We start from the raw sequence: 12500 nt of genomic DNA, 5'->3' as shown, positions 1-12500 counted from the left end.
GCTACATGACGTATGCTAACGCTAACACCTTCAGCTACATGACGTATGCTAACACCTTCAGCTACATGACGTATGCTAACGCTAACACCTTCAGCTACATGACGTATGCTAACGCTAACACCTTCAGCTACATGAGGCACAGACAGAACTGTGGTAAGTGTCTGGTATAGCATAAAGAACATGCTAACAAGTTTAGCAAAGCATCAGTTTTACCCCAAATCACTAAATCCATTGAATTCTTCTTCCTCTGTGTCACTTCTAAACAACTCCACAAACTCCAGAGGAAGAGGAAGTGCTGATTCTTCTTCTGCGTCGCTTAGAGCCTAGGGCGCCCTCTTGTGGTTGTCAGAGAAAATAACTAATAATATCACATGTAAGTTGCTCTGGAGTATAAGTCGCACCCCGGCCAAAACTATTAAAAAAAAGGTGCGACTTATAGTCAGGAAAACACAGTATTTATGCTTTTAACTTTATTTGCTAATTGTCTAACGCTGTCGCTCCGTCACAGACAACAATGTACCTGTTTCTGGAGGATAGAATAATGAAAATATAGTCGCTAGCAGATTAGCATGATTGAAGCTAAAGGTGTAAATGACTCACGTTCAGAATGACGAGCCCTTCGACCCGACTAAAGCTGTCGTCACGGAGTAGAACGTATCGACATTGATGTGAATTACTGAGCGCGAAGTCGAGAAATATAAAAGGAGACTCGAGACGCTTTGTACCGAAGAGAGGAAGAAGGTCAAGAACACGATGATTGTAAAGTTAATGGGCATAAGTTGACAGAAGACACTGAACATTTGTGAAAGTGTGAAGCGGTAAATCATTCAATAAACATGACATTACATGAGTCAAATGTTCAAACCCAATAATGACTTCAGTGACATATTCACGATGACATGTTTACGTTGTGTGTGTTTTGCCGATGTAAAAAGTGAAGGAGCTCCAGATCCTGCCACGAAAACCGGTTTAACGTGAGTCTAAAGTCCAGTGTTTGTTTTGAAGGTTTGTCTCCGAACTGATTGTGCTGCTTTGACTGACATTTTCCACAGTACGGCATTAAACTGATCTCCAAGGAGACGCGCATCAGGGCAGAACTGACATAATGACTAAATAGTCTGAGGATGGGAAGATTGTTTTGAACATGTAGTTACAGAATAAAATGTGTTGCATCTTTTCATATCATTTTTATGTCGTTTAATATCATTGTTTCATCTTTTTCGTCATTTTTATATTATTTACTATCATTAGTATATATTTTTATGACATTGTTATACCTTTTTATATCATTGTTATTTCATTTAGTGTCATTATTATGTCTTTTATATCATTATTATATATTTTTTCATTATTATATATTTGTATATCATTGCTATATCTTTTTATATCATTGTTATATCTTTTTACATCATTATTATACATTTTTATATCATCATTATATCTATTTATATCATTGTTATGTCTTTTTATATCATTATTATACCTTTTTATATCATTGCTACATCTTTTTGTATAATTGTTGTCTTTTTATATCATTGTTATACCTTTTTTTTATCAATGTTATATGTTTTTGTATCATTATTATATCTTTTTATATCATTGTTATATCTTAATTTCCTCATGTGGTTTTCGGAAAATCAAAATTACTATTGTGAACATGTATTTTCCAATTCATGTATTTACTTTCCAACATCGCCTGGACATAATGCCACACTGTGGAACATTTGTCTCATTCTTCTTCTCTTTTCTTTCATGTATTTAAAGTATGAACTGCTCTGCGATCCATCCATCATTATCGAAGAGTTACACCTTTAAAGTGGAGAAACGTGAAGACGCTGGACACACAAAGACACTGCGAGGGGGCGTGGCCAGTGAGTAAGGACAGGTTTTATTGGTGTTTGAGGAACAAAACGCCATCATCATCCCTGTGGACGGCACACAAATACTGGTGAGGAATCAGGGCTCGTGCCGCTTCATGGGATTTGTAGTTCTTCATAACAGTCACGACGAGTAGTTAGCTTAGCATCCACGGAGAGGAGAAACGTACGAGGCTGAGGACGTTATTGAGAAGGTCCTGTTGTTGTTGTTGTCGTGGTGTTGTTGTTGTGTGTGTGTGTGTGTTACCCGCAATGCCGTTTTATTGTACAGCAGCGAAAACCGCCGCCGCCACAAAAAGTGAGACCGGAGCACCAAACGCCCGTCCACGAAACACGTCCAAAACACACAGACATAGAAAAATATCACTGTCGAAAAGTTTGTAAAGAACCGCAAAATACGGCGTCGAAATAAAGGAGAAAAAAACAACAAAAACAATCAAGTTCCAGTTTGTGTGAACATAAAACGCGGGAAAATATATATATATATTTATATGTTGGGTGGTACTACAACTCCCAAGATGCACCTGTGGCTCGGTGAAGTCTCCACGAACAGGCCGGTGCGGGAAATCAAGTAAAAGTCATTGTCAGGAATCAAAACAGAACGAGTGATTCAGAAAAAGAAAGGGAAAAAACAGTTTTAAAACAGGTCTAAAACAGGTTTATAACAGGTTTATAACAGGTTTATAACAATAACATGTTAGCGCTGTTCAGAAACGTTAGCACAGAAAGAAAGAAGAAAAATGTAGTTGCCATTTCTGCAGAACGAAGACGAAAGAAGTTTTAAAAATCAACCATTTGACTAAACCCCTCCCCCAAAACATGATTGTCCAATCACAACAAACGGGCGTTAATCTCACTCCGCGGGTCGCCATCTTTGGGTGCACAGTGTTCTTTTCAAAATAAAACAGCGGCCGTCAAAACAACATGACCATAAATAGCTATAACCTGTTTGTTTAAGTATGATCAGGTTTATATAATGTATTTATTTAAAGTTGTATAGTTTAATGAATACAAATCTCTATTCAACTATTGAAAATATAATGTACGTTTTGTTAGTAATAAAAATATTTGGCCTTCTAGCTTTTAAGTTCACTATAGCTGCTATATGTTTATTTAATTATCCGTTTAATATCTATATTTTTGTAATAAAATATCATGTGATTTTAATTGGTTATTAGTTATGGCTTCTAATCTTCCATAGGTAATAGAGAACATTCTATTCAATAACTTTGGCTAAAACGGCTATAAATTCTACTATATATCTCAGTGTTAGCGTACGGTTTCATTTGCGCTAATATTTCGTTAGCTTTATATTTTCAAATGCGGACGAGCAATTTCCTCAACAAACCTTTTTCTGACACTTTCCGTGTTCAAAACGACGTGAAACGCACAGTACGACCACAGATATCATAATATAACATATAATAATCCTGGAGGCGGGGTTTAGAGGACGGTCAGGTGGTCTGGCGCGAAACCCTCGGCTGAAAAGGAAAAAAAACTGAGACACGAAAAAATGTCTAAAACAAGGGGAAATAACATTGTTTATAGAGTTTCCAACAGAAAAAAAGTATTCCATAATCAGATCGTGTGCGTTGTTTTTTTTTGTTGCATTATTGAAAATGTGTTTTCAGACAAAACACCTGAGAAAAACTAACAAACGATTCCAATGAGTTTTCCCCATTTTAATCAGTTATGTATATTACAACTATAATCACATAATAATTCAAGCATATATCATTTACACATATATATATATATCTACGTACGAGAATAGTTTAATATTGGATAATGCGGTTGTTATGGTACAGTAGAGAGAAAAGGGTGCGTTTCTTTCACCGGGTAAAAGTTTTAAAGGAGAGGTATCGACACGCGTATAAATCTATATATATATGCGATTTATCCATGTAATATTCGACGAAAAAAGTAAAAACGAAAGGGTTTTTGAGGGAAAGAATTGGACGTAGGCAGTTTTAGTCTGGGTTGTGTTTCGGGGTCAAATGGAGCACCATCAAAAGTCATGAAAAGGACGACCACGGTAAAAAGTGAAAGAGCGAGTGAGCGCATGCGAAAACACCGGAGCAAATCAACCCCGACCGCAGTTTCATATTTGCACTTACGGGACGGACGGGCGAGGAAACGAAGAGGAAGCGGAGAGAGAACAAGGACGCTAAGCCGGCGAGTGGCTAGCCTGCCGAGTCGCTAGCCTGCAGAGTCGCTAGCCTGCAGAGTCGCTAGCTGGCCGAGTCGTGAACCCGTCGAGTCGCGAACCCGCTGAGTCGTGAACCTGCCGAGTCGCTAACCCACAGAGTCGCTAGCCCGCAGAGTCGCTAGCCCGCTGAGTCGCTAGCCCGGCGAGTTGTGAACCCGGCGAGTCGTGAACCTGCCGAGTCGCTAGCCCGCAGAGTCGCTAGCCCGCTGAGTCGCTAACCCGGCGAGTTGTGAACCTGCCGAGTCGCTAACCTGCAGACGGACAAGTTTAAATTTACAAAACGACAGTGACATCGATCCTTGAGGTTCAGAAGGAGGAAAAACTGAGATTGTTTCTTTATAAAAAATGGCAGGCATGTAGCAGATTAGCGGTGTTTGACGCTCATGCTATCACTATGCTATCGCTTAGCAACTCGGCTAGTCTGGTAAGTTTTGAGCGACTCGTTAGCGTTAGAGCGCTAATTTTTACTGTTATCAACTGTCGACCACATTTAACTGACGTCAAAGCTCATTTTAAAGAGATTGTTGAGCGTTAGCGTTTGGTTAGCATCCAGGCTAAAGGGTAAGTTAACGCTACATTGAGTTATATTTGTGTATGGATCAGATGGAAACTAGATAAATTAGATTTACTTTTAGTCAACGTGTTTTGACTAAATTCTTTTTTTTAGTTTTGGTCAAGAATTTGTTGAATAATATGCTTTAATTTAGACTTTCTGTGAGTTGTTAATCAGTGTAAATAGTCCTGTTAAAGCCTGATTATTTAGTCCATCGTTTTGTCTTATTTACTTCATTTTAACGCCAAAAAATTACAATTTACCAGAGCGAAAAGTTCAACTCACAAAGCATTCATAAAGCAGATTCATATCCAACAGTTTGTTCTGTTTTATTAATGATAAAAGACCTTTTTTTCCCCGCACGTCAACCATGCGGCGTTGTCTCTCCGTTTCCTCGCCGTCGCTCCTCCGAAACCTCCGCTCACCAAAAATCAACACGAGAGAGAGAGAAGAGCTCAACCCAAACGATGAAATATCGCAAAACTATACAACGTAATATCCCACCGTCGCGAGGCCCGTCGAAAAAACACAATCATTACTAAGATTCTCCGTCTGAAAATACCTGAATCAGCCTAGATACATTCTGTAATAGCGTCCCACTGTCCAGCGCTGCCTTTTCAAAATAGACGTTTTTGTCGTCGAGCGGTTAAAGAGGAAATTCCTTGTTTTTTTTGCGTGGCCCCGTGGCAGCCCATCCCCCGCCCCGTATAGAAAACATACAAAAGATTATCTCCAAATTCATCCTCTGCGTCTATCTCTTGCCATTAGAAAAATATACATTAATAATCCTGTGTCAAAATCTCTAGGGACGAAATCCTCCGCCTTCCCGCCCGGACAAGCCCCGCCTTCCTCCCTTCCTTCCTTCCTTCCGCCGGACTAGCCCCGCCTTCTCGTCGCACAAAAAAAGAAATACACTTTCAACGCCGCGTCCTGTTCGTAGAAATCGACCGACGCCGTTTGAAAAAAGCTTTAAAAAGGTGAAATTGTTTTTTTTGTGGCGAGGGCGCGAACGCGGGAGCCGCATCGGACGTGAGGATCCACGGGGGGGCGGTGTGGGGGGAAAACGACCAGCTGCCAGTGTACGTACGGGACGATACGGCGATACAGTACGAGTGCGAACGGGCCCAAAAACGTTCCCCCCGGCGACGGACCAACCGCTCATACGTGGAATAAGTGTGGGTTCGGTCGTATTTACAGAGACGTCGGCGAAATCGAAACGCGCCGCGCGGAAAGTCGTCTTAATGTGCGACGTTTCGCGCGTGGTTTTGGCGTAGTTCACTTTGTTCAGCGTAATCTCGCGTCAAGCACATGAATCTTTCGTACCGTGGGACGGATAAACTCGAACTTTTAAGATATTGACGTTTTTTGTTGGGTTTTTGAATGTTTTTTCTTTACTGTAACCGCCAAAAGTCGTCACAGAAAGTCCTCAAAATGGCGGTTATAACCAGGAAACTAAAACCCAAGAACGGTCGTAAGTATTATCCAAGTATCTGTTGAGTATTTTCATTTCGTTCTTGTTCCGAAAGACGTGATTTTCAATGTTTTATCGCCGACTTAACACGGGAAATCCGACGGGCAAATGCGCGACATTGCGGCGGCTAAAGCCTTCGATCCAGGAAGCGACCGCTAGCATTTAGCCACGGTCGGCTAACGACTTTTAGCATTCAAAATGTTCCAAAAGTTTTACATTTTTGAGTGAACCACAATTACCATCGAGTACCACAAATAAAAGAGCATATATGTATACACACACACGACACGGTAGAAAATGTAAAAGTGTGTACATCGTGTAATTCCATGTATGCAGGGATTGGCGTAAAACGTGTTGCTGGTGATTGGCTAAAAAACAAAAAACAGAACACGCCCCCCGAAGCTCGCGACGCCCGGTGCGGCTGCACGGAGCTCGCGACGGGGTCCTACGCCTCTTCGCTCGGCTCCGACGTCCAACTAAAGTGCAGCTTTGCGTGGGTTGCCTTCGAACCCTTTTCCGACCAAAAAAAAAAGCCCGCCGCCGCCGCTTTGGCTCCTCCTCTTCCTCCTCACAAGTCTCCGTTGCGGCTCTCGTATTTGTTGATGATGTTCCGACAGCGGCCCAGCTCCTTGCGCATGTCGGCCACCTCCTGGCGCAGCGCGGCGTTCTCCCGCTCCAGGAATGCCGCCCGCACGGAGATCTGGTTCTCCTTCAGCCGCCGAGCGTCCCGGGACCTCTTGGCGGCCTCGTTGTTCTTGACGCGCCGGCTCCAGTACTTCTCGTCCTGCTCGGCAGGACGTTGTCGGGGGCGTGTGCGGCGGGAGGGGGGGAGGGGGAAGGTAAACAAACAAACAAACAACAACAGAGGGGGGAGGAAAGGGGAGGGTCGTGTGACGAGGAGAGAGAAACAAAGACAAAGCTCAAGAACGACGGTAAAACGTAAAGAGAAAACACGATTATAAAGCGACGATGACTAAAGCGTCTTATTTTATGTAATACTGGTTTGATTCCTGGTTTAGTCCTGGTTTAGTCCTGTTTTGTCCTGGTTCAGTCCTGGTTTAATCCTGGTTTAAACCTGGTTTAGTCCTAGTTTAGTCCTGTTTGGGCCGGTTTAGTCCTGTTTAGTCCTGTTTTGTCCGGTTTAGTCCTGGTTTAGTCCTGGTTTAGTCCTGTTCAGTCCTAGTTTAGTCCTAGTTTAGTCCTGTTTGGTCCGGTTTAGTCCAGTTTAGTCCGGTTTAATTCCAGTTTAGTCCTGTTAAGTCCTGTTTAGTCTGGTTTAGTCCAGTTTAGTCCTGGATTAGCCCTTTTCCAGCTGGTCCTGGCCCTGGCCCTGGCCCTGGCCCTGGCCCTGGTCCTGGTCCTGGTCCTGGTCCTGGTCCTGGTCCTGGTCCTGGTCCTGGTCTGGTCCTGGTCCTGGTCCTGGTCTGGTCCTGGTCCTGATCTGGTCCTGGTCCTGGTCCTGGTCCTGGTCTGGTCCTGGTCTGGTCCTGGTCTGGTCCTGGTCCTGATCTGGTCCTGGTCCTGGTCCTGGCCCTGGTCCTGGTCCTGGCCCTGGCCCTGGCCCTGGTCCTGGTCCTGGTCCTGGTCCTGGTCCTGGTCCTGGTCCTGGTCCTGGCCCTGGTCCTGGTCCTGGCCCTGGCCCTGGCCCTGGCCCTGGCCCTGGTCCTGGTCCTGGTCCTGGTCCTGGTCCTGGTCCTGGCCCTGGTCCTGGTCCTGGCCCTGGCCCTGGCCCTGGCCCTGGTCCTGGTCCTGGTCCTGGTCCTGGTCCTGGTCCTGGCCCTGGCCCTGGCCCTGGCCCTGGCCCTGGCCCTGGCCCTGGCCCTGGCCCTGGTCCTGGTCCTGGTCCTGGTCCTGGTCCTGGTCCTGGTCCTGGTCCTGGTCCTGGTCCTGGTCCTGGCCCTGGCCCTGGTCTGTTTCGATCTAAAATGGTCTAAATGACTGGATCAGATTCTCTCCTGGTCAAAGCTCACGATGAACGACACAAACACCCACAGCACAGAGCGAGCCAGAGTCACTTTAAAAGGGTTTTTACTCCTCGTCGTGTGTTTGGGCCTCACACTGTTGCCATGGACACAGTGAGTGGATACTTGACTTTGTGTTGTGTGGAAGATTAAAATCCGACAGCAAATAATAGTTCTTTAGTCAGCGATTATTATTCTATTCGTCAAGTCGTGCAAACGATTATTTTGATTTCACATTTTTGACAGTTTTACCGTATTATCCGGACTATAAGTTGAACTTTTTAAATAGTTTTTTGCCGGGGTTCGACTTATAATCCAGAGCGACTTATATGTGATTTTATTTGTTATTTTCACACAACCACAAGAATCTGCACTTCCTCTTCCTCTGGAGTTTGTGGAGTTGTTTAGAAGTGACACAGAGGAAGAAGAATTCAGTGGATTTAGTGATTTGGGGTAAAACTGATGCTTTGCTAAACTTGTTAGCATGTTCTTTATGCTATAGTTATCTGAATAACTGTTCAATGTTTGTTCTTGGATCTTATAGTCCGGAAAATACGGTAATACATATTTTAACCAAATAAAGGTTAAAATAATGCAACAGACGTTTCACAAATAAAGTGTTTTACTGACGACCAAATGTTGTCATTTAGTTTTGAAATAAACCTAATAACGCTGCTGTGTTTGTTATAACATGTATTACGGTGCTGAGCGCTTTCAATTCTCTACGGTCCAGTTCACGATTTCAGTCAATGACACTTTTAATACTCGAGTAGCTGTTGTTTATGTGTCATTGTTCAGGCCCGACAAAGAAAAAAGATGAATGTCCGACGATTTGTTCTTTCCCTGGAGCTTAGCGTGTTTAGACTCATGGCGTGTTTAGACTCTTAGCGTGTTTAGACTCATGGCGTGTTTAGACTCATGGCGTGTTTAGACTCTTAGCGTGTTTAGACTCTTAGCATGTTTAGACTCTTAGCGTGTTTAGACTCATGGCGTGTTTAGACTCATGGCGTGTTTAGACTCTTAGCGTGTTTAGACTCTTAGCGTGTTTAGACTCATGGCGTGTTTAGACTCTTAGCGTGTTTAGACTCTTAGCATGTTTAGACTCTTAGCGTGTTTAGACTCTTAGCGTGTTTAGACTCATGGCGTGTTTAGACTCTTAGCATGTTTAGACTCATGGCGTGTTTAGACTCTTAGCGTGTTTAGACTCATGGCGTGTTTAGACTCTTAGTGTGTTTAGACTCTTAGCGTGTTTAGACTCTTAGCGTGTTTAGACTCATGGTGTGTTTAGACTCTTAGCGTGTTTAGACTCTTGGCGTGTTTAGACTCTTAGCGTGTTTAGACTCATGGCGTGTTTAGACTCATGGCGTGTTTAGACTCATGGCGTGTTTAGACTCATGGCGTGTTTAGACTCATGGCATGTTTAGACTCTTAGCGTGTTTAGACTCTTAGCATGTTTAGACTCATGGCGTGTTTAGACTCTTAGCGTGTTTAGACTCTTAGCATGTTTAGACTCTTAGCGTGTTTAGACTCTTAGCGTGTTTAGACTCATGGCGTGTTTAGACTCTTAGCATGTTTAGACTCATGGCGTGTTTAGACTCTTAGTGTGTTTAGACTCATGGCGTGTTTAGACTCTTAGTGTGTTTAGACTCTTAGCGTGTTTAGACTCTTAGCGTGTTTAGACTCATGGTGTGTTTAGACTCTTAGCGTGTTTAGACTCTTGGCGTGTTTAGACTCTTAGCGTGTTTAGACTCATGGCGTGTTTAGACTCATGGCGTGTTTAGACTCATGGCGTGTTTAGACTCTTAGCGTGTTTAGACTCATGGCATGTTTAGACTCTTAGCGTGTTTAGACTCTTAGCATGTTTAGACTCATGGCGTGTTTAGACTCTTAGCGTGTTTAGACTCATGGCGTGTTTAGACTCATGGCGTGTTTAGACTCATGGCGTGTTTAGACTCTTAGCGTGTTTAGACTCTTAGCGTGTTTAGACTCTTAGCGTGTTTAGACTCATGGCGTGTTTAGACTCATGGCGTGTTTAGACTCTTAGCGTGTTTAGACTCATGGCGTGTTTAGACTCTTAGCATGTTTAGACTATTGGCGTGTTTAGACTCATGGCGTGTTTAGACTCTTAGCGTGTTTAGACTCTTAGCGTGTTTAGACTCATGGCGTGTTTAGACTCATGGCGTGTTTAGACTCTTAGCGTGTTTAGACTCATGGCGTGTTTAGACTCTTAGCGTGTTTAGCATGTTTAGACTCTTAGCGTGTTTAGACTCTAAGCGTGTTTAGACTCATGGCGTGTTTAGACTCTTAGCATGTTTAGCATGTTTAGACTCTTAGCGTGTTTAGACTCTTAGCGTGTTTAGACTCATGGCGTGTTTAGACTCTTAGCGTGTTTAGCATGTTTAGACTCTTAGCGTGTTTAGACTCTTAGCGTGTTTAGACTCATGGGATGAATAATTCCTCTTTTACATCATGATTATTGGCTGGAATTGCTTATTAGGCGGTCGATATATCCATTATAATCAGTATAAATGTGCTTTTAACCCTTTTAAAGTGACGCGGCGCGCTCAGACACAGCACTGAGGGCGGAGCCGGGCCGCAGCGGTGCATTGTGGGGGCCGTAGTACCTTCTGCTCGTTAGGCACCAGCATCTTACGCGCCTTCTTGATCATGGGCTGCGGCTTGAGCTCCTCGTCCGAGAAGCGGTGGCGTCGCGGGTCGAAGGCGTCCTGCCCCGGGACGCTGGACAGGGCCAGGTCCGCCGGGTCCGGGTCGAAGTTCACCATAACGTCGGGGCCCCCGTTGGCGGCGGCGGCGGGGGTCGGGGGGCCGGGGGGGCAGGTGGTGGAGGGGGACGGGTCCTGCGGCACCGACTGGCCTCCTGCGAGAGAAATTATGCATAAAGAGTTAAAAAACACTCTTAAAAGCACAAATACCAGCATTTATAGATGGTTATGGTTTATTACGAACGTTATTAAGCATGAACTAAATGTGTGTGTGTTAATAAAGCATAAACTGTGTCTGTAAAAGCATTAATAAGCTAATTATTTCAATAAACAAGTGATCAAATGCCTTAAAAGCGCTAATAAACAAATGCCTAGTACTAATATTGCATCATTAATAGCTTTTTAATTCATATATTGTTGCTTTTTAGTGAGATAAACAAACAATGACACTAGTAACTTAAAATACAGAGGTTTTTCTCATTTTAGAGTGTGAACAGTAAATAAATGAATAAAAATGTGTAAAAATAGCCAAAATTGCACATACTTTGGACATAAATTGAGTCGGGGTTAAATGTGTTGCTTCATTTTGTTCACATATAAAAACAGAGGGATTTGAGAGCACAAACTTTAATAAATCAGACTTTGACAGATCGTTAAGTACAAGATTGTAAAGGGTTAGCGCTTCTTTCTTTATGTCTCTAAACGCCTTTTGTGAAAACTGCTTCAGATGTTACAATAACTCTTGAAAATCTATGGATTCTGTGGATTAAATAGACAAATAAAACATCTTTAGGAGCAGATTGGACTGAAATAGATGGATTACAGTAGCTGTCATTCCCATAATGGCCACTAGAGGTCACCAGAGTCCAGCAGAATCTTTTCATTAGAGCAGATCAGACTCAACTGTCACTGGGATTTATTATAACCACAAAACAACAAATACTTTTCACTGACTAGTACTTCACAGTATTTAGTACAAACTCAAATATTAACACAAACCTTCAGTCACAGGTTAAACTTTAAGCATCGAAACGAAACGGAAATAATGCTTTTCTCACTCAAAACTTCACATTTGGAGAGACGCCTGGAATTAAAGCTATTTTATGAACGCGAGCTGAAGATGATGAATGACGTTTGAGCAGCTGTGACACCGGAGGAGCCGTTAAAATCACTAAAAAGGAGCTAAAATCGTGAAGTTTGACCCTGAAACGTGCCAAGAGTCAATAAAATGTAGAGAAAATGGATTTGTATCGAGTCAAACTGAGAGAATTTGAAAGAATTTGAGCCAAAACCTGAATCTTTTCTTTGCTCTTTGAAGTTTCTCGATGATAAATGTAAAAAACAGTTTAAATCACAGTAAAAATTCAACTTAAAGCTGCACTGCGTAACCTTTAGACACCATTAAACTCCATCAATCTGGCGTTCAGTCAGATACTGTCATATATATATTTTTTACAAATATATACACCTGTAAATTGTGTGTATTTATTCAGTCAAACACAATTTTATTTTTTATCTTATTTAGTCAAACCATTTTTTATTTTTTTTAAATTTATGCCATATTATAATTTATTTTTTAATATTTTGCTGTTATAGTGTTAATTTATGAATGTTGCACTTTTTCACCAAAGAAAGTTCCTAATGTGTGAAAAACAGAACTCAGTGACGTCTCTGGAGTGTAATGCCAAACTGTGGAGCATTCCGGC

General features: G+C 42.6%; 1 protein-coding gene across 1 annotated transcript in view; it reads right to left on the bottom strand.

Annotated features, from left to right (window-relative positions):
• Window positions 1-1872: 1872 nt before the first annotated feature.
• The window catches only part of dbpa (D site albumin promoter binding protein a), a 42884-nt gene continuing 32256 nt past the window's right edge, over window positions 1873-12500 (bottom strand). Inside the window, exons 4-5 of the mRNA XM_072448251.1 lie at window positions 10696-10949; window positions 1873-6894 (exon numbers count right to left, since the gene is read on the bottom strand). Coding sequence (XP_072304352.1) covers window positions 6679-6894; window positions 10696-10949 — 470 coding nt within the window. The 3' untranslated portion in view covers window positions 1873-6678. The remainder of the gene's footprint in view (window positions 6895-10695; window positions 10950-12500) is intronic.

The sequence above is a fragment of the Eucyclogobius newberryi genome, unplaced genomic scaffold (assembly GCF_026437365.1).
Source record: "Eucyclogobius newberryi isolate DKJ021-1_F unplaced genomic scaffold, fEucNew1.0.hap1 SCAF_16, whole genome shotgun sequence".
NCBI classification, from domain to species: Eukaryota; Metazoa; Chordata; class Actinopteri; order Gobiiformes; family Gobiidae; genus Eucyclogobius; species Eucyclogobius newberryi.
The sequence above is the reverse complement of the archived record's forward strand: the minus strand, read 5'-3'. Positions and strand labels throughout refer to the sequence as shown.